At 38.9% G+C, this 22,686-nt stretch overlaps 1 protein-coding gene across 2 annotated transcripts in view; it reads right to left on the minus strand.

The window, feature by feature from the left end:
* The window catches only part of PEPD (peptidase D), a 227,212-nt gene that overhangs the window by 70,675 nt on the left and 133,851 nt on the right, over positions 1-22,686 (minus strand). For both annotated transcript variants that reach the window (XM_044987795.1, XM_044987794.1), the window contains exons 10-11: positions 15,149-15,217; positions 4,414-4,491 (exon numbers count right to left, since the gene is read on the minus strand). In XM_044987795.1, the coding sequence (XP_044843730.1) occupies positions 4,414-4,491; positions 15,149-15,217 (147 nt within the window). The remainder of the gene's footprint in view (positions 1-4,413; positions 4,492-15,148; positions 15,218-22,686) is intronic.

A 22,686-nucleotide genomic window follows, 5' to 3' on the forward strand; every position in this document is an offset into this window, starting at 1 on the left:
GAAACTGACATCTTGCCTGATGCTCCCAGAAGGCAAAGTAGGAGTCAGACTCCATCCAGTTTAACTGCCATATGCTCAAGGGACAGATAGCTCCAAACCAAAAGAATGTCATTTCCCCACATTGACACTCTATTGCTTTACAAATGTCCCCTTGCTGCCCTCAAAGCATCCCCCAGTCCCCCACTACACCCTAGTCTTCTTTCTATCACCAGCCTCCCCCTCATCCCATAACTGTCCTGTGGCTCTGTGTCCCACATGACAGCATTGGTAGGACTGGGTCAGAAGACACCAGAGAACTGGCAGTATGTCACCCTTGTACAGAGTGGTGGGCTCTCAGTCTTTCTAGCCCTGTCTCCCCTCTTTAACTTGAAACATTACAGCTACAGCATGGCTCCAGGAACAGTGGTTATCTTATGACAAAATAAATGCTGCAATACCTTGGCATAATGTAGCAAATTTCAGCCTTAAACTCATTTTTTATCCATGCTGTTGATGACCAAAGAAAACCAGTGTTTTGGCTTTACTTGACTTATGTTACCAGAGCGGGCTACATTTTTAATACATCAATTTGACAATATTTTCAGGTATAAAGATTTTGTTTAAATGTAATTTCAAATGAAACTACTGCATGTAGGCTTGTGATCAACATGTGTAGTGAGCATACTGGTTCATTTGCATGACCTTTTTGCTTGCATGAATAATACATATTTGCTTTATGAAAACAGCTTTTTTAGTAGACCGTATTGATTTACTTGTTCACTATGTGGATTTTAATTTAAAACATCTTAACTTGTATATGGAACACTGGTTTACTTTAATAGTGATATTTATAGTTAATTAAATGTATTGGGTTATAAATGAATTGCGCATTGGTCTATAAAATACATAGATTTTCCTAATACAATGCATTGATTTCTGTGTATGACACTTCATATGCTTTGTGCTAGGCTGCTACTGTGCTTGAGAGCAGCTAAAATCATAGGCCTGCACACTATTAGAGATTCAGGAATCCTTTTTACAGCTCATCAGAGGATAGCTGGTCCTCTAAAGGGGTCAAGGGCTTAGCCTACCTTTGACAGGATTCACAAAAGGTAATGAGGCAAGTCAGGTTCACTTGGGATTACTTAACTCACTGAGTAACTGGGAGGCAGTTACGGTACCTGGGCATGATAAAAAGATAAGGGCCTCAGTTAGACAAGGGCTCCTGAGGAGAAAGGAAGATCCAGAGGAGGTGAGCTCCCAGGGAACATGAACTAGGAAAAAGCTCTCCAGGCATGGAGGCCTACGAGAGACCCTGAACAAGCATGGGAAAGACGGCAGAGCCCGTAACGGAGAAGCTTAAGGCCTTACAGCAGAAGGAGCTGGTGCTGGAGACTCTAGGGGACTTCCAAGTTTTATCTAGTCTCTGAGGTAAAAGCCTTTGAACCAACATGCAAGTGTTCCTTTCAGAAGGATTTATGAAAGGGGGATATATGGCTGTAAAGCAGAGTGTTTGGCTTCTCCCTGACCAGGCTCTTTAAGAAACCTCATTGAGGGGGGAAACTGAGGCAGGCCACAGACGCGCCACACTTGGCCATAAAGGAGTGCTCAGCAATAGTGATGATGTAACAGATTTAAAAAACTGAGCAGGCACTTAATTGTTTCTTCCAAATTCAGGTTTTTCAGTATCCAGATAGTTTATGGAGTTGCATATTTATTGCAATGTTCTGTTTAATATGTAATATTTATAACAGATGCAGAATTCCACTTATATCAACTGAAAAAAAACTAGGAAAAAAAGTATAAAATTCAATTGAAGAATATTTCATAGAAATCATTGTATTCCTACCAAAGTCTTACTTCAGATCCCGTACGATTAATTTAACAACTTATGTATCAATAAGCAGGCAGAAGCAGAAATAATCTTTCACCACTTCTGCCTTCATCTGACCAGACAGAGAGATGTATTTTTTTTTCTTAACCTTGTGTATTGTACTGTAGGATTTCCCAATCTTTTCCAACAGAGGGCTCCCAGCAGCCATTAAAATTTTTTATAAGGAGTCAAATATCAGAACTTATAGGTACGTTAAAATAAAAATATTTACATGCAACAATATATATAGGATTTTCATGATTGGACTATATAGCATTTTCAATGTGCCAGTCCATGAGAAAATTAGAGCTAAATTGGTTGCTCATTAACACCTAAACAAATGAGTTGGAACTTAGAAATTTGATAGAATACCCAGAGAAGAACACTCTGAAGTTTCCTGTTGCTATAATAAGCTTTACTGTGCTACAGCAAGGTAGCTCAAGATTTTAAGAAGTGTTGCCTACAAAACTGCTTGAGGGAGGGAGGGAGGGAGGGAGGGAGAGAGAGAGAGAGCGTGTTTAAAAATACTTTTACAAAATTTTGTTAAATTTCATACCGTGATTATGAAAAAGATCAGATTTCTATGCTAGTGTTCTGTTGTTCTTTTCCACATTAAGTACAGAGATAACAAAAGCACAGCCTGCCAGCACTAGGGATTGAAATCCTGTAGTCACATAGCAGGTACAACATGAGCAGCAGTAGAACAAGACCACAATCGTTGGGCCATCAGTAAGTCTCAACACTCCTTTGGGATTTGTTTGGACCATGAAAAATGGTTAACATATATTAGGAAAGCCTGATATAAACTTTGACCTTTTTCCTACTTGTAGCTAGATTTAGCTAAGTCAAGTTGCAGCCCAGCCTTCTGTCTACGTGACAACATGACCAGTTAAAACTGAGCTAAAGACGGTACCCTACATCTACATTAAGAAAAAGGTTCATTTGAAGCTAGGCTTAGCTAGCATATAGTAAGCTAAGCCCAACCTAAGAGGCGCGGGCTGAGGGATGTGCTGGCTGCTACTTCCTGCAGCCCCTATTGGCCTGGAGCAGCGAACCGTGGCCAGCGGGAGCCGCGACTGGTGGAACTGCAGAGGCGGCAGGTAAACAAACCAGCCTGGCCTGCCAGGGTAAGCACCCTGGCGAGCCGTGTGCCAAAGGTTGCCAATCCCTGCCTTAGGTCATAAATAAGTGGACTGCATTCATAACATTGGCCTAAGAAGTCACCTAATAACATTTCCCACCCTCTTTAAAAACACTTTTGGTTAAATTATAAATCCATGACATCATAATACATTATGGAAACACTTCTTGTTCCCTCAGTAACCACTTTATGGAGTACCTGAATGCTGCATGCTGACATTTGGAAAATTTTGATATAATTCATTAGCCACTACTGTATCGTGTTCATATATCTTACTTAATCCAATTAGCCACTATAATATGATAAACTTCTCTATATACTCTGATACAAAATGGTGACAAAACAGAATAATAGAGTAGAACATTGGATGGCTTTCAGTAGACTATTCACACCAGACAAGAATAACAGACAACATACTACTATACAAAAATTATTTAAAAATGTTTCTACCCTGTTAATAAAGACGTTACCTACCTAGCTCAATCTGCTGCATCTGCAGAAGTGCCTGTGACATTAGCCAAAGAGGCATATTTGTGCATCTATGATTCAATTCTATTCCTTAATAGCTTCTGAGCTTATTAATATAACTTTCTACACCTTTGCAAACAAATGTGAAAATATACACCTGCATGCCTGTAGGGAGCAATCCTGTAATAGTATGGAAATGGACTAGATAATCTAGTAGATGTTTTCGATCTCTAATGTCTACCATTAACTCACCTAGAGTTAATTATAGGTGGACTTCTCTTTTTGAACGTGACCCCTTGACTTAGATCTTGAGAGGAAAAATTCAAAAGCTGCCTTTTGTTATATCATGCACCACATCATCTACTTTTTATACACTCACAGACATGATTTTACACCAGTTTAACTCAACGATGATTATATTTGCAGTTTCATCTGCAATATCATCACTAAAGTATGCAGACATATGCTACATTGTAGAGATCAGGTCGATGTTAAAATTTAACCAATTATTTAACTAGCAACCACAAACAGTAATAGATGTGGACTTGAACTAAAACCCCAGATTCAAGCACCTCCTTTGAAGTTACAAATACAAACCTGGATCTAGATTTTGCAATTGGCCTTTATCTCTAAAATACACTCAATCAAAACCCTGGACCTAATTACTCATTAAACTAAGTATTTGAAATCTGGGTCCTTCCTTCCCACCCCACCCCCAAATTGGAGAGACAGGTGCCCAGAACCTCCGAAGAGAAAAAAAAGAAACAGGTCAAGTTTGGCACCCAAAAAGCCACATCTCCGAAAGTTGTACACCACTTTTAAAGATGTGGACCCTAATCCTTAGGTGGCCATCTTTTTACTGCTCAAATTAAGACTAAAGGAACTCAAATACAGTGCTGAGATTGTTTCTTTTTAAAGCTAAGAAACAACACTAAACAATCCTTTAACTTACCACAAGTCTCCATCTTCAACAGTCTTGTCATTTGGGGCTCCAGCATGTCCATAGTGCAAAACAGAGGAATTGTTGCCACTGACATTGAAAAATAAAATACACAGAATTAACATAAAAAACAATTAAAAACACAAGGAGAAAGAAAATCGTGAAGTGTAAAATAGTTTTCTTTAAATACCACCAGGATATTTTAAGGCCCAATATCGTGCAACCTGTTGAGGCTGACCTAGAACTGGCTCCAGAAACAGTCATAACTGCCAGCTTTGTATCCCTCGGCTGAGCACAGAAGCTATTGGCATAGCTGAAAATCTAGGTTTTAGAATGTAAGCCGTTTGTGGGAGGGAACATATTTTGTGGTGCAGCCCCATATATGCTACAGCGGTATATATGTAACAACATAAAAGTAATTTTCATCTAATATGCTTCTACTTCCTTTGAGAACTTCCTTACTTTTTAAAATAACAAGTTTCCCTGTTCAAGCTTAAATGTTACTGTGGTATAAAACTGAATCGTCACTATAAGATCTGGGATGTTTAATAACTCCCTTGGAGCTACTGGGGCAGGAAAAAATTCAGTTGTTCAAGTGAGCTGTTCAAACTTACCACTAGCATGGTTAGGTATGAGCCCTACAGGAATGAATACATTCCAGATTGTTAGGGGATATTCCCAGAGTGTAAGATGTCAGCCATGATACAAGGCATAACAACTAACATATTTACTTTTTTGTGGAGTAAAAAGAGAAAGTCAGCTTTTCATTGTAAAAAATACATTTTTTATTTTTATAAACCAGACTCAGTAAACTGCTGAATCACTGGGGAAGCAAGAAGTCTCCAGAGAAGTACAGGCACTTGGTTCCACATTTCTGAAAACTCCCGATCCATTCAGTGACCTATTTTTGGTCACAGTGCCTTGTTTTGTCTAGTCTGCTGTTATTCCTCTGGATCTATCAAATATTGAGTTAAAAGATAGGAGAGATCTCAAGCTCTACTTATTTTCATTTTGTTATTCTTCTCAGATAGGTGCTCTCTCATTTTTTACTTCACAGAGGCTAAAAGAATTGTTTTATAGCTAAAAATACATGTGTCAGAACAGATATACTGGTAGCATCTTTGTCACTTCTCAACTTCAGCTGTCAATGTGTGACTAACCTTTTATCAAAACCTTGCCAGTTCAAATAGGATTCTTTCAATTCTGGTCAAGGGGTGGCTTAGTGTCTTGGATGTAAATCATCCTAGGCTTAACTCCAGTGAATTCAATGGAGTCACATCAGAGAGAAAAGTATCCCTCTGAAATATTTTTGAGGCCAGATTTTTTAGCGCTGTACACATGCAGTTAGAGAAATGAAAATACACATGCATTATTTGCAGAGCTTTTACCATCAATGCATATTTAGTAGTTGTGCACAGAAGTGGCCACTTAGATGTCTAACTGATCACTTGTCCATGAAATTAACATAACTGTGTGTACATTCATAGCAACTGCATGTACAAATTCTGCATACATGCAGTTTAAAGGTCTAGGCCCTGTTAACATTTTTGATCAATAACTTTTTTTCATTGCTAAGGATTTTCATATTATAAGCACCAAAATCTGAGTGTTGTGGGATTGATTTATGAGGAAAGGAACTGTCAAACGTTAAAAGAACATTACAAGGTTACAATGTCAAGCACTCAAAAGTTAAGAAATGCCAGAATTAAGATTGCCCAAGCAATCTTAATTTGGCTCCCTGCTGCATATGCATGGTACAGTCTTTACTTACATGATCATCCACTATTTTTTTCTCCACAGGACCCCTGCCTCATTCAGTACAAAGATGTGTCGGTGCTCACTTCATGAGCAGCTATTCAATATTTTGTTTCATTCTCACTGTTCAATGTATGGCCCCAAGCCTTATTTACTGCATATTACCCAAGCCTGCTCCGAATACAAAATTAATAATTGCTTCATGGGTTTTTCTATGGTGAATGTCACTACAGCATTTGAGTTCTTTACAACTATTAATTTATTTTCACAAGACCTCTGTGAAATGCAAGGGTGATATCTCCATTCCACAGATGGGGAACTGAGGCATAGAGAGATTTAAGGTTAAAAGTATCCACTACTGTTAGGTGTCCAATTTGACACATCTAGTACCTGATTTTTCAGAGTTCTTAACATGCATTTTATATGTTCAAGGACAGCTCCACTGAACTCAATTGCAGCTGTGAGTACTCAGCACTTCTGGAAATCAGACCCCAAGGTTTCAAATCAGGCATCCAGAAAATGAGGAAAAGATGCAAAAAGTGACCACCTGCAAAAAGTTTGGTTTCAGTGACTTGACTAGCATCACATAGGAACTCTGTGTCAGAAGCAGAGAATCAAATTCTACAGGGCAGCATTCAACTGCCTTAACCAGGAGACTGTCCTTTATCTTCCTGCAATCTCCTGCCTCATTACTACATACCTTCCAACTGTAACAAATTAATACCTCTGCCTTTCCCTACCATACGACTACCAGTTCCAGTCTCCTCCCTTGGGTCCTGATCTCAGTACCAGTCTCCTTTTCCAATCAATCCCAGCAGGGCCAGCTCCAGGCACCAGTGGAGGAAGCACGTGCCAGGGGCGGCACATGCTAAGGGGCGTCATTCCCTCCATTCTTGGGACGGCACAGTCCGTGCGCTTTTTTTTTATTTTTGTGCTTCCGCAGTTCGGGTGGCTTTTTTTTTTTCCTTGGGGCGGCAAAAATGGTAGAGCCAGCCCTGAATCCCAGTCTCCTGGCCCAGTCAGTTCCAGGCCGCTCTAGCCGAGGGCTCTCCCCCACTCTGGCTCCTTGTCTCAATCTACTCTCCCCGTTCCATGGTCGAGCTCTTGTCCCCTCTAAATTTGAATCAGGCAACTTCCTTCTTCATACTGCCTGGATATCAGCAGGGGGGTAAATTGAGAACACAGGAGAGAAATCTCTTTGCCTTCCATTCTGACTCCAGCACAGCTTGGAGCTGCAATTGCAGAGAAAGTCCCACTCAGTTCCAAGCTGCAGCAAACTCAGTGTGGATGAAATCTTCTGAGTTTTCAGCTGCAAAGTTCTAGCTAGTCTCTACTGAGCATGTGCAAACAGTGATTTTTCCTCAAAGGTTTACAACCTGACCAAGTCTGGGCAGATTTTCATGGGATAGTAAAAGGCACATCCTTGACACACAGACCACACTCCTCTGCCATATTTCAAGTCCCTGCTGAAAAGCCTGGAGAGACATATTTTTCCTAAGCCTTATTCTCAGACACTATTGAACCATTCTGTCTGAATTTGTTTCAAAAACAGTTCAGCCAGAGACATCAACCTGCAAAATCCGGCAAAGGTTTGGCAAAGTTATGAGCGACTGAAAACAAACAGTCTTATAATGGGAAGAGTCAGACAACCTTAACAGTAGACAGTGCTACCAGCCCCACTGTTAATTACTTGGCCAAATGATGAGGAGAGGGTCAAAGAAGAAAATAGCTGTACACATTTATATGAAGGTTGTTCATGCCAAGGACCAAGAAGAATTGTGTAGGTTGATCTAAGATGGTGTAACTAAACATTTTTTTTTTTAAAGAACATACATTTAGGTCAAGTAACAGTAAAAATTCCTGATGATCAAATCAAATAGACTATGGAATCCTTTCCCACGACAAGTGTTGGGAGTTCTAATTTTTAGAGGGCTGGTCCTACACATCTTACATTGGCAAAACTCCCATTGAAATGGGAGCTTGAGAGAGTAGAGTTAGTAGGATTAATCCCTAAGATTTTATGATTCTATTCATTCTTGGTAAGTATGGATAATTATGGGAATAAATAAAAGTGAGAAAAAAATTAAATGCATCATCTTCTACTATAAATAGCCCTACAGCTGGTTAATTTCTAGTGTATGCATGGGTTGCAATGTTACATGCATACATGCATGAAAACAAGCCCTACAACACAGTTTGTCATGATTTTAGCTGTGTTATTTCAATAATATAATTTTTAAAATATTTTTTTACAAAAAGTGATGATAAAACAAGATATAAATATTGTATGAGCAGTTTTAAAAATATATATTTAACATGGCACCTCAGGGCTTGATTCTGACAATGTATCTGTAGAAAACTAGTTTACATATAACCACGTGATGGGATCAGCTTTGAGTATCACGCAGCATACCAGTTATGCATATTGATTCTCCTAATTTGTTTTACATGATCATATCAATTTATAATTTTATTATAATATATAAAATGTAAAACAGTCTTCAAAAATGCATGTACTGAAAAACTATGGTGACTATGGAAACATGCATTACGCAGAATGTTTTTAGCAACAGGTATTCCAAATCCAACAATGCTGGATTTCAGGTTATGGTTTAATTGTAGAGGTTTATAGTAAAAAAAAAAAATCACTCCTTTATTAATGAGCATTAATTACTATACTTTAAGCCCTTTCTTTAATTTAAATGCGTAGGAGCAAATATTGTCCTTCAACTGGAAGGACATTTCTGAGGACTTGTCTACACAGACAATTAGTTTGCACCAAGTTGGGATGTTAATCTACCCACACTAGTCTTCTGGGATTTCCTTTCATTCAGCCTATGACCCACTGTCTTCTAGTGCTTCTGTCAAGAGAGAGAAGACGCATATCCTTCTCAGAAGTTATCAACATCAGCATTCCATGAACCAGACAGGAAAAAGTGCTCTATGAGTGAAGTTACAGAAGCCTGTCCATCTGGGACCTATAGACATCACCTCCAGGTTTAGTGACATCAGCCCACGGGGAGAAGTTCTAATATTTCGCCAGAAGTCAGCTCAAATATAAGGCTGCAGCTACACTTTTAGGCTGACCTCAAAGAAACTTTCAAAAATAAAATCTGGATTTTAAATCAGATGTTCAATGATTTGCCAGTATTAGTCACTTGTGGTATACACAATTCTTAATTTAGAAACAATTACTTTGCTTCCAGACAGCAAAGGTTTTAAAATGGTATGTGACAAATCTATATTTAAGCATCCTAAAACTTCAGAGGTGCTCAGCACTGACTTCATATGATGTTCAAAACCTCTGAAAATCATGACACATATTTATGTACCTGAATATGGATCTAAATGCCTATCTTTAGGCAACCAAATTTAAAAGTTTTGCCAGAGGATGTTTTGCCTCTATTTTAATTCCTTTAACAATTTTTCCAAATTGTTACTAATCTGAAGAATTGGAAAAGACCGGATAACTTGGTAAATTCATGCCACTGAGAGAATACAAACTGCAGGAGTCAGAAAAGTTCAGAACATATTGTCAGTCAGAAAGGACTGTGAAAAGAGAAATGAGCAGAAGGAAGAGAAGTGGAATGTAATAGCAGCAATTAAAAGAGAGTGTAATAACAGCAGCAATTAAAAGGGAAAAACTATAGCAACAGACAATTTGAAACTAACAATTAGCTGTATATCAGGAAAATCTGAATTAAAATTAAGATACCATAAACTACAACAGCAAGCTACTTCCTCTGTGATTTAGAGAGAATAATTTTAATCCAAAAGGGAGCATTAAGCAGCTTCTCTACACTTCTGGATCTGAGAGAGACTGGAAATATTTTTTATTATAATTAAAAGAAAGGGGCAGAGAGAGTTATTAACTCTACTAACATGACTCAAGAGGATTTATAAAGGCCCACAGATACAAAGAGCCGTTTTACTTACCTATTCTTATATAACTAGAATCATTTGATGTGGGGAGCTGAGATAACCAACGGAGGAAACTAGTACCTGAGAAATACCCATGTCTGAGGTAACAGCTGCCAAATAGCTGTTGATCACACCTGTGAAGTAAGAGACTAGAGCTCTTGTAGCTGCACCTTGGTCAATCTTTCTGGTCTCTCAGAGTGTTTCCCTAAGGTGTTCAACCTCCAGCCCTTACCCATCTCAGGATGGAATCTCATGATTCTTCTACTCCTAGCTCAGGATCTGGGTACTTTGCCCTGTGTATCCCATTGCTTAGTACTGTCCAGTAATATTGGAAGAAATGTATTCAATAAAAGTATATAATATTTGGATATCCTATAGAAGTTTTCAAGTTCAGGTGAGAGATTGCAGAGCTGTGATTCTCTAATGCTGCTTTTTCATTCTTGCAATATCTGATGCTTTTACTAAAATGCTCAATATATCATTTCAATGTATGTTTTAAAATTTCTTATGACATTATTTTGGGCAACTGTTATAAAGCAAGGTAAGGTAGACAAGGGAATATCTTTTATTGGACCAACTTCTGTTGGTGAAAGAGATACGCTTTTGAGATAGAGGTCTTCTTCAGGTCCTGTGTGTGTAGCTCGAAACCTTGTCTCATTCACTGGCAGAAGTTGGTCTAATAAAAGATATTGCTTTCTTGTCTCTCTAATATCCTGGGATCAACACGGCTACAAGGATACCTTTCTTTATTTACAGTGTTCATTTAAAAAAAGCATATGAGGCTGCAAGGTGGTTGCTTTAATCTTTGAAAGAGTGACACTGTGGTCTGAAAAGACTGGGCCTGGGAGGAAGGAGCTCCTGAGTACCAGTTCTGGCTGATTCACTGAGTGACACTGGGCAAGTCACTTAACTTCTCAGTTTTCTCCAATGTAAAAATGGCTACTTACTTATCTCCCAGGGGTACTGAAAAGGATAATTAGTTAATGTTTACACAGTGCTTTGAAGTAGTAAAGTGCAGATATATCTGAATATACACATTTAATTATCAGTAACTAACAGGGTTGGCATGCACCTCGCATGGGCGCCCCCTTTTCTCTGGCTGATATACCTGTAATCACAGTCTTTTTTCAGGGTGGCACCAGCCTCTCACAGGCAGCCCCTCTTTGGTTGGTTGGGTGTGATCCTGCTTTTGGTTTTAGTTCTTATAACGAGGTGACACCCAGCTCTCAATAGCACCCCCCTGGCTGATAGTTCTCTTGGTGGATCTTCGGTGACTCAGCCCTCTGGCCGATCTGTATAAACTGTCCCTTCTTCCAGAGAATACAGTCCCGAGTTCTTAGCATAGCCTTGGTATGGGGCTATCGCTCTTTTTCCCCAGAGGCACTGCCTTCTTCAACCCAGCCAGGGTCTATGTCAGTTGGTGGTGTTTCAGCAGCCCTCTCTGGGCTCAGTCTTCAATCAACAAAGCGGGGCCCACCTCGATACCTCTCTGGCCAGGCCAGGTTCTGTGCTCGGTCCCCCTGGGCTTCAGCCTGCCCGCACTGGCGTTCCTCCTGATGCTCTTCCTGCCAGCCAGGCACCTGGTCTTCAGCAGCCTTCTCTGGGCTTCAGTCCTGTCTGCAGTGAGCTGTCCTTGGTACTGCTGCTCTTTCAGCCAGCCAGCCAGTCTTCACTCCTGGAGCTCCACACAGTAACTGAACTTCTCTGCTCTGCTGCTTGTCTTATGTAAGGCCCTTCTGGCCCCAGATTGGCCATTCTTCTGCAGCCACTCTAGGCTGCCTGGAGGACTTCTCTCTGCTATATTCTCAGACAGGCTGATGCAGAGCCAGGAGGCCTCCAATAGGGCCTCCGGACCTAGTCCATCCTGCCACAGTAACCAAATACTGGTATTCTTATTTAATTGCATTTATGCACATCTACACTTAACATTACTTTTGAAGTGACACAGTCTTGGTTGAAATTACCTAAAGACCTTCAAGGTGCAGTCTGATACCCAAGTGTGCATTCAGCCGTAATAATAGTTAGTAAGTTAGTAGTAAAGTTTATTGATTTTTTAAGGGTGACTAATCTGTATGTAAACTGAAATATTTACTCCTACACCTCTACCCTGATGTAACGCCACCCAATATAACATGAGTTCGGATACAAGGCAGTAAAGTCGGCTCTGACGTATATGCACACCTTAAACATGATGGTTACTAAACATGGTGTTCAACAACCTGAAAACCCACACATAGGGGATCGCTTTGGCCAGTTTCAGTAGCAGACCATCCTTCCAGACTGTTGTAAGCTGCTGACAGATCGATGAAAGCGGTATCTGTCTTGAATTTTCATTTGAATTCAGCCTCGACGTTTTTAGTGAGAGCCAGAACCTGGTTGCAGCAACTTCTATGCGGTCAAAAACCAACTTGCTCTTTGGATAGGCTGCTGTCCACAGTGGGCCCGATTTGGTTCAGAATCATATGCTCCATCACCTTGTAGTTGATGCTCAAGATGGAGATTGGTCTGTGATTAGAAGGTGATCTGTAGGTTTTCCAGGCTCTAAGAGTGCAATGACCTTGGCTTCTCTCCAAACACAGGGGATTTCATTGGTCTGCAGGATCTTGGTGAAAAGGTGCACCATCCATTTCCATGCAAGTGGACCCAGGTTACCTATGAACTTAGGATAGATACCATCTTTTCCCAATTTTGTGGCTGCAGTGGTGGCATTGATGTTCTTACTTGTGTCCAGACCACTAGGACAACGGAGTGCACGTGGACATTACCTGCCGAAGTTGATGCTGGACTTGTCTCTGATACTGTTTGTTCACAGGCTGTTTTGACGTCCACTAAATTTTAGCAGTGATGGCACTGGCTTTCACCTGCAGGCTAATGGCATATGTGGGATTTGCAGCCCTCAGGTGTGTCAGCAGGTTCCAGGCGCATCTGCTCCAGTGTGCGAAGTTTAGACCTTCTACACATTCAGGCCACCATTTCCCCCTTGCTGCATCCATTTGACACCAGGAGGGCTTTTCCAGTGTCTGTCTCTCTACATTTGTCATATTTGTGGAGGAGCTCTTGGCTCTCTGAAGTTCAGCATGGAATGTATGACGATCTGCGTCTCAGGTGTGTATTCTTCTTTGCAATGGAGATTAGGAGTGCAGTAAAACAGTCAAACATCTTTGGTGCGGGGGGAGCAGAGGAGATTGTGTTGTCCACAGTCCTATTGAAAATGGTCCAATCTGCTTTTCTGATATTCCAGCGCTCCGCCAATCTTGAGTAGAGAACTGGGATTTGAATGCCAATATGGGTCAGTACTGGTCTGTACTGGCTGTTTGGGAAATTATGAAGGATGATCCACAATATAGGTATTGGTGTGCCTGAATCATCTTTAGAGATAAACATCAGATCAGGGCAGTATCCTCTGCCCCATCTTACAGAATGGAAAGTGATGCACTGTTCTGTATCGAAAAGGAGGAACATATCATTTGCCAACATGCAGTGTGTCAGTTCTTCACCTGCAATGTTGCTTGCTGCATAGCCCCATTGTATGTGGTGACTATTAAAAGTCGTGCACAAATACAGCAGGATCCTATGCATTCTGAAGAGCTGGTTGAGGCCACTGTGTACCAGTTGGTTTATATACATGAATGATGGTTAGCTTGCCAATGCACATGGAGATTATAGTTGTTTCTTTTGCGTGCTATAGGAAGTAGAACCACATATTACTGGCCTGCCAGTATTTTGGATGGTAATTGCTGGCTATGAATGTATAGCCATTGATTTTGTATTAACAGAGACTTTTTTTTCATTTGCAACATGGATCGCCTGGAAGACAAGGCCATCGATGTTGGTCATTTTCAGTATTTTCTCCAGGTGGTCACACTAGGACTGTGAGAGGCCTTCAACATTCAACTGGCAGGTTCGATCTGCGTAGTGTGTTGGCCCTGAAAAATTTGGCTTATTTTGTTGCTCTTTTCACCAGGAAGATGATCGCCTTTACAAAGTCCATCCTATTAAATGGGAAACCATGACTAAGGTCATCAGACTAGTGACCGAAAATCAACTGTTGACCTCCCAGGAAAAGAGCAAGAACTCTCAAGTCAAATGAGAATAAAGGGCAAGTTTTCAAACAAATTAGGTGCACAATTCAGTACCAAAATTGCATATGCAATTTCTATAATTTTACATGCAAAGAGAGTAAATGCATTTACAAAAAAGCAACTGAGCATTTTCTGCAAATGGCAGAAAAAAACCAGCAATCCTTAAAGTGCCCTTTATCATTTTTGCCCACGAGTGATACTGAATGCAACAACAACTTTATGAACCTAAAGTTTAGTTTACTTTACAGCATAAAGGCCATTTTATACTATTTGATACAGCAACCCTTTCATGGTAATCAGTGGGAGATCTGTTGTGGACTGAAGGTACCATATGGCTCTAATTTTGAAAATCTGGCCACAGATTACAATGAAAAATGCAGTTAAACCCTCTTCACAGAATGAGTTTTACATCCATGTAGTAAAATATTTACTATTTTCTCTTCTAGTTCTACATATTAAAAAAATTTATGTTTATAGAATTACAAATTATATTTTAGCAATATTAACAAAAATATAATTTCAACAGCAGATGTTCAGCAAGCAAAGAGAGATGCAGCAAAATTTCCTTAAAAGATTAGTTTATTTGCAGTGTATAATAAATTCAGAGACCAGGAATTTTGAAAATGATATGAAAGCCCCCTTTTTTTTTTTTTTAAAGAAAGAATGTTTCAGAGAAAGTACTTTTTTTAACTACAAAGAGAAGATACTAAGTCTTTCTTCATATGCTGTCATTAAAAAACCTACTGCCCCACAAATGTGAGCATAAATGTGATACTGGCAATATTGGCAATCATGTAATCTCCTGAGTGCAGCAGAATCTGTAACCTATCTAGTTTACACAGTGCTAGCCATCTCCCTGATATTTTCTCAGTAACAAAACTTTAAAGCTCACTTTACTTGTTTCCAAACATATATGGTAAAAATAATTTTACACACTTCCAATGGGATCTTGATGATAAATATTACAGAAGTACACAAAAAGATCTTACCTGCCACAGATACAAGTGTAAGAAGTATGGCGCATGCCACCGCGAGTATAGCAATAATGCTGGAACAGGCTGCAAATAAAAAAATATCAGTAATTAATAATTTATTCAGAAACACCACAAAGCAAGCAAGCAAGACTGCACTGAAGCGAGACCTGTGTGTGCAAGTCCCTCTACTACCTGACAAATATCTCCCTGAATTTCTGCTCAATTTAACAATCAAATTAACCTACATTCTCGCATCTCAGCCAGTTTGTATATTTTTCATCATGTACCTGTCATCAAGCCTGGTATGAAACTTTGCAACAGAAAAATACTGAAACTGCAGTGAAGCATGTTTAATTTCTGAAGAATGGTAAATTGCTTTCCTTAGTAACTCAGCACAGTAAAACAACTTTGGAACACACTTAGAACCTGACCTTAGAACCAAGTAGCTAATAAATAGTTAAAGGATCAAAGGCTGAAAACAATTGTTAAACTGCCTGGGTCTAAGATTACAGAGTTGAATAAAATACCTTCTTCTGGCATATCTGAAACACCAACTACAAATACAATCCACATTTGTTGTAAACCCCTACCTTAATATTTTTCAAAAAGGAAATGCAACTCCTCAGATAGGCTGGTTCTGTCCACCAACAGAGGCCTACATAAACAAAGGTAAAGGAGTTTTTTCTGGAGTGGACTCAGGGGTCCCACTGGGAAAGATGATCCAAGGCTAGCCCAAGCCTTTTCAAAATTTCAGAGTTTCAGGTTTGCACACCACTGAATTGGCTCTGACACCTACATGTGGTCCCCGCTAGTGCAGGTTGATGCAAACTAGCAGTGTATGTGGGAACTTGCAGGACAGCTGCCCATGCTGCACCTGTTCTCCAGATAAAAAGACTATTCTCCCACAATCCGGCACATTTTACTAGTACAGTACTACAATCCACAGTAAGCGTAACAGGAAAAAAGTGTGTGTTCTATTACACACTGAAAACATGAAACTACTTATTTTCACTTAAGGTGCTTAAATACCTCAGTTATCTTACCATTCAAATGTGAGCAATGAAATAAAGATCTGGATCTCAACACCAAGACTATACTGTAGTAAATAAGAGCCAGATAAGGAAATATTACAAAAGTGCTTGCTTTATATATGAAATAATGCATTCTGGAAGTTTATTCTCTTTGCAGCACTGTCCTCCTGGGGGAGCTATTTAGCCTTGAAAGCACAAAAGAATTTTCATCTTCACAAATATTGCGCTGTAAAAGTCCTTTGCACATGAGGGCAGATGTGCCCACAGCACAATCACTACAGGATTAGGTGCTATAAGAGCTAAGCACATATCACGGACTCTTTTATTCTTTGTGAAATATGCTCTAATTACAATCCAATTCTCTTCAATATTGAATGGATTCGGAAAACTCATTTATTGTAATACCAAAATCATTTCATTAACACACAGTAATAATGGTGCCATTCAAACTTCAGAGACGTTATGATTTTGTCCTTTTGTAATAGCAGCCCACAGAACACAATGTTCATTCTTTGAAGGACATTAAGACTATTACTTAAACAACCATAGAGTCAAAATATATTTCAAAACTTCCCAAAGGGATAATTAATTGAAAAGATACACACCAATTCCCCCCAAAAATTATGCACACAAAGGAAATGAAAACAGAACCATCTCTCTAAGGACTAAATCCTGACTTTTCAGGGAGATGGATTTTATAGAATTTTTCCTCATCTCTAATTACAATATTTTACTAGTTTTGGATCTCTCTGGAAATTTACAAGTGTGCAAAGAGAAAGTCAGAAGGAGAGGATAACAATACAGGAGTCTGGGAGATACTCTGAAATTAAGAGATGGGATAACAAGAGCCCTTCTAACTTTCGCAACTGGATGCTATAAATCTTCCATTTGGCAGTCACACATTCAGTTTCCACTATCACTTCACCTTATGGACCTATGTTTCTTTCCATTTGCAAATTCTAGGTTTCTGTCTCCATAACACATTTGCATATAGAAGTCTACTATTAGAACATGCACCCAAACATTTTGCCCAGTTCCATCTTATATTTGTATGTATGTATAGCAGGGGTAGGCAACCTATGGCACGTGTGCCGAAGGCGGCATGCAAACTGATTTTCAGTGGCACTCACAGTGCCTGGGTCCTGGCCACTGGTCCGGGGGGCTCTGCATTTTAATTTAATTTTAAATGAAGCTTCTTAAACATTTTAAAAACCTTATTTATTTTACATACAACAACAGTTTAGTTATATATTATAGACTCATAGAAAGAGACCTACTAAAAACATTCAAATATATTACTGGCATGCAAAACCTTAAATTAGAGTGAATAAATGAAAACTCGGCACACTACTTCTGAAAGGTTGCCGACCTCTGATGTATAGTAATGCTTATTTAAATAGCTTTCAGTGTTATTTTTATAAACCCCTACTTAGTATTTAAGTGACTGAGTGAAATATTTCCTTTTCTCCAAGCTTTCAGTAACCTTCTAAAGTGCTTTAAAAATGAAATAATGAAAGCTGTAAACTTCCTTCTATCTTAGATGATATAAAGATAGCAGGGCTTATTTTTCCATGTGACAAATGACCACATATTCGTAAAGCTGGAACTTATATGAAACTTCATGCAGTAATGTAACAGTTATCTTTTGCTGCATTCCCAGTTTAGCAATAAAAGGTAGTAAAATAAGTTAAGAGATGCTACATATAATCTACCTTTTGTCTGAACTTTCCATTTCCTTCTTCCAAAAAATGGTTACATTGGTTGTTTCACATGTTATGGATTTCTTTTAAAAAAGAAAAACTAAAAAGGCATTGTTAATGTGATTGAGCCAGGGATAGTATATCTTTACTGGGTAATGTATTTTCCACTAGAGTCAGGAGTAAAATTATTCACATTGTTGTATTACTTTCTCAGTTGAGTGATTCATTATAAACTATGTGCTAACGTGGTTGCCATAAAAAAAGTCAACATCTGCCAACAGTGGCACCTGAATTTCCACAGTTATTTCTTATTGCAAGTATAAGATATAACTGTAGCACTTCAGATACTACTGCTGGCTTTTTCAAGTTAACAACTGTATGTCCAGCATCTTAAAGGTGGCCTCTATCACTCTGGGTGAAATCCCGGCTCCATTACAGTCAGTGGGAGTTTGAGCCATAATTTCACCCCATGTGCTGTAGTTTCTGTAAGAATTTTGCATTGAACAATGCAGCTTAGAGTTATATGAAACAGAATATATTTTTCTGAGTAATAAATTTGATGGATCTTCATGGCATTCTCCAAGTGCAATGCAAAAGTTAAGGGAGCAAAATACTGCAAGTTGGACATATGACTTAGGGCTTGTCTACACTTACTGGAGGATCGATGCTGTGGCTATCAGTGCATCGGCACTATACCCGCTAAATCGACCGCCGATCGCTCTCCTGTTGACTCCTGTACTTCACCTGACCGAGAAGAATAAGGGGAGTTGACGGGAGAGCGGCTCCCGTTGACATCGCGTAGTGTGGATCCCACAGTAAGTAGATCTAAACTACGTCAATTTAGTTATGCTATTCACATAACTCAAATTGCGTAGCTTAGATCGACTTTTCCCTTTAATGTAGACAAGGCCTAAATCTGGAAATCCATATGCAGTTATATTGGAAACACTGTGTCTGGCATTTAGGCTAGCCACTTTTATGACCAGCTTCTATGTATGTTTAATACGGTTTTATGTTGAATCTGGATCATCTGTCTAAGAATTTCTAATGCATGCATCACAGGTGCTAGCAGTTGGCACGTCTTTTTTTCCCCTTTAGAGTAAATGTATTTTTTGTCACCCTGCACACTATATATCTTCATGGTGTATACAGATCAGTCATTGGTCTATTTACGTCAGATGTTACTCTGTTTATCCACATGGTTCTGTTTGAACTTGTATCTTCTTTTTACTGCTTTGAAACGACAATTTAATTTTTAAAAGAGCAAATACTATCAGGTAGTTTTCATTCAAAATTCAGCTTTTTTAAATTATTATAACTGACTGAAAGCGTGTCTTCTGGAGTTTAAGGATAATTTTAAAAAACGACCTCTTTGTCATTGATTTAAAATAGGGCAAACATTAGCCCCTATTTTATTACAGCTGAAGAAAATCTAAAGTATGAGCTTACTCTTTCTCAAATCTGAAGCATCAGGTAATCTTATTCCCACAGCTATGCCTATGCTTGATTACTTTATTGACAATGCTAATTTAAGGGACAAGAAAATTTACCTCCTAGAAATGTTGGGTTTTGAGCCACTGGAAACAACAGAGAAGCACTGTCACAGCTACAGGGTGACCAGTGCCTTAGGGGGAGTTTTCCAATAAACAGCTTTTCCATTATTTTCTTCGGGACTCTTATCTTAGCCATTGTTTCATTTCCTGTTGGCTTCTCTCTTAACAGCCTTGTTTGATTTAACTTCTGGCATTCAGATAGGTTAATATCAAACAGATAACTTGAGGAGCATCTTTTATAAAAAATAATACACAACTCCCTCAGTTTCCACAAGCACATACCAGTATTTTCAGTATCTTAAGCGGTTATTGCATACAAGTAAAGTTAAACTGCCTTATTTTATTGTAAGAAAATTTTAAAGACCACCTGATTGTTTAAGGGTTTTTCAAACTATTTTAATGTAAAATCTACTTTGGATTATCTTTTCTGTCAACAAATGATTAGAATCTCTCGTAGCATATTTTACACTTGCTGTGTGTGCTTTTATGGCAATCCTTAGGTGGGTTTCTAATGCAGTATTTTACACGCTGGTAATTCTAATGGGATCTCTTGACCAGGAAAAAGGAAACTAAATAAGGTATCAGTTTAATTTTAACATAGCTTCACTTAATACCTTGCATGCATGGAATAAAGGAGCAAAATCCAGGAGTATTATCAATATTCATTAACTACTTTTTTCACTTTTCTCTTCTTTTGACATCTTCCTCTTTGTAATATATGACCTATCCCCATACATTTAGTATTTATTTCCCAGAAAGAAGTGAACGTTGGGTGAACTGAACAAAGAATATGTTATTTATGATTCTTGTCAAGGGTGTTCTTTTTAACAGATAATGGATGTGTAGAAGAGAGCAGTATGCTATACATCTCAACTAGTCTCTTTTGAGACTAGATATTTTTGGACCAAGAAACTACTACTTCTAAATCACATCAAACAAATAAAATCTTTTGAGTCTAGTCTAACAATCAGTACCACGTATAATTATATCAATAGAAACAGAATGGTAGAGAGAAAAAATATAGGGGACAGAGTGCAGAAAGTAGAGTCCTTTGTTACTTTTTCTATCAAGAATTTAACTCCAATTTCTATTCTTGTGACAGATACATGACAGTGCTTCTTATGCTTGACTTCCACTGAGCCAAAGTCTGATTCAGTCGTCAAGATAGTTTATTTAATGCTGCAATTGAGTTAACAAACTTGGGTAAGTACAGAGAAAAATTTTCATCCAAAATGAAAGAAACCAATGATGCTTCATTGGCTTAAGTGAGATTCTTCAGTAAATACATGGATCTTGTACTGCAATGCACACATATTTCATTCATTTCTACTGCTTTTCAGCTTCCAAGTGGTATGTTATTGCAACCTTCTGTGTTATGTACAATGGACAACTCCCATGGGTTTTTCAGGCAATATCAACATTTCCAAACATTTTCCTCTCCCTTCCCCATTTTGATATGAACAATTGGAGTTATGGCCCTCAGCATGTACTCCTTTTTAGGACTTGGGGGATAAAGGGAAGAGTACTCAAACTTTCCCTTAGCGATCATGTAAATGCTTACAAACATACTTAACTTTAAATTATGAACTTAAACCCTGCTTTAGTTCTTCAGTTTTGTATGTGAAATTGAAAAGCCTGACATTTTCCTCCTGGCCCCAAATCCTTCCTACCTTCCAGATTCTTTTCTCTATTTGGAAGGAAAAGTACAAAATAAGTGAAACAGAACGTCCACACAATCCTCCCCCAACACACACTCTTCCCCGCCAAAATTAAATTGTCACCTACTTTAAATGAATGCTAACTGAGCCTCTTTGTCCATATTTCTTCTTCCCTCTGCTCTTCACCCTCCAAAATATCCCTTTCTACCTTCAGGTTTCCAACTTTTAGTATCTGCTATAGATCTGACACCCTGGTAGTCACTCAGAAAAGGGAGAGGAGTCTTAGCTGCCAGCCTTCTGCCCCTCTCCTTTCCACCTCTCCTCCTGTCTCCCCTCATCCTTACAGCCAGATGCATACAGCCCTTAGAGGCTGGTAGAAGGCAAAGATATAAAGAAATCAAAAAAACTTCCTGGTGTCTGGCCAGAAACGTGAAGAAATCATCAAGTGAACAGAATCTGGAGAATAGTGCTGCAAGTCTGAGAGTGAAATCCTGTCTCCATTGAAGTTAGTGGCAAAAATCCCATCAATTTTAGTGGGGCCAGGATTTCACCCTACATCTTAGAATCATAGAATATCAGGGTTGGAAGGGACCTCTGGAGGTCATCTAGTCCAACCCCCTGCTCAAAGCAGGACCAATCCCAAACTAAATCATCCAACATACAGTTCTCTGTCTTAATCAGGCACTCAGAAAACAAAGAAATGGCATCATCCACATCTTTAAAAAACAAGATGAAGCAGAGTGTCATCAGCCTTCCATGGCACTATGGCCCAAAGAACCTTACAGTGTCTCCTGGACAGGAGAGGCCCCAGAGTACGCGTGTGACTTTGGGGTGAATAAACAGCTACTCAACATTCTCCTCCAAGAGCTCCCTGAAAGGATGGAATAGAACACAGAACAATCTGGTTTGCTGCTTCAAGATTCTGGAGTCATTTCAACAAAACCTCTTGCTCAGTGGTAGTTTAGGAATTAATTTTTATATGATGTAGCAGTATGGTGTAGTAGGCATAAAAATGCCCCTTTTTGTAGAATACATAATATGTTGAATGGTCCAGGAAGATACTCATTGGGTTAATACAGCATTAAAATATTTGTACCAAAACCAAATATTTACCTTAAAATAGTTACATGAGTTATCACTGTGCAGTTTAAGACTTTCAGATATGCAATAATTAATCAGTGTACCTTTGAGGAAATTGCCACTTAACAAAAAAAAACCTTTTCACATTTCAAAACTATTGTTGTTTGAACAGATCCTCTTGAGACTTCCCTTTGAAATGCAAGCAGGTGGTTTTGAACTAAAGAGTGGAAAGAGAAACAACTAATGTGAGTTCTGTACAGAATTCAGAATAAATGTTTATGTGTGGAGTTGTCAGTTTTTATGGGTGGAGTGTGGAAGCTGTGCACTGAAATATTCTTGAATTGCAAAGGATGAATATGAAGCACCCTTACCTTTCGTATAGTATAACTAGCACACACGGCCAGATTTTCCAGAACTGGTCTCCCTTTTTTATGCTGCAAATTGGTAGCCACAATTTTGATCATTTAGTACATTTACGTACCTGATTGCACCCACAGATAAGGTGCTTACAGAAGCCTAAATAGTCTATAA

Source organism: Mauremys mutica, chromosome 14 (genome assembly GCF_020497125.1).
Source record: "Mauremys mutica isolate MM-2020 ecotype Southern chromosome 14, ASM2049712v1, whole genome shotgun sequence".
Classification (NCBI taxonomy): domain Eukaryota; kingdom Metazoa; phylum Chordata; order Testudines; family Geoemydidae; genus Mauremys; species Mauremys mutica.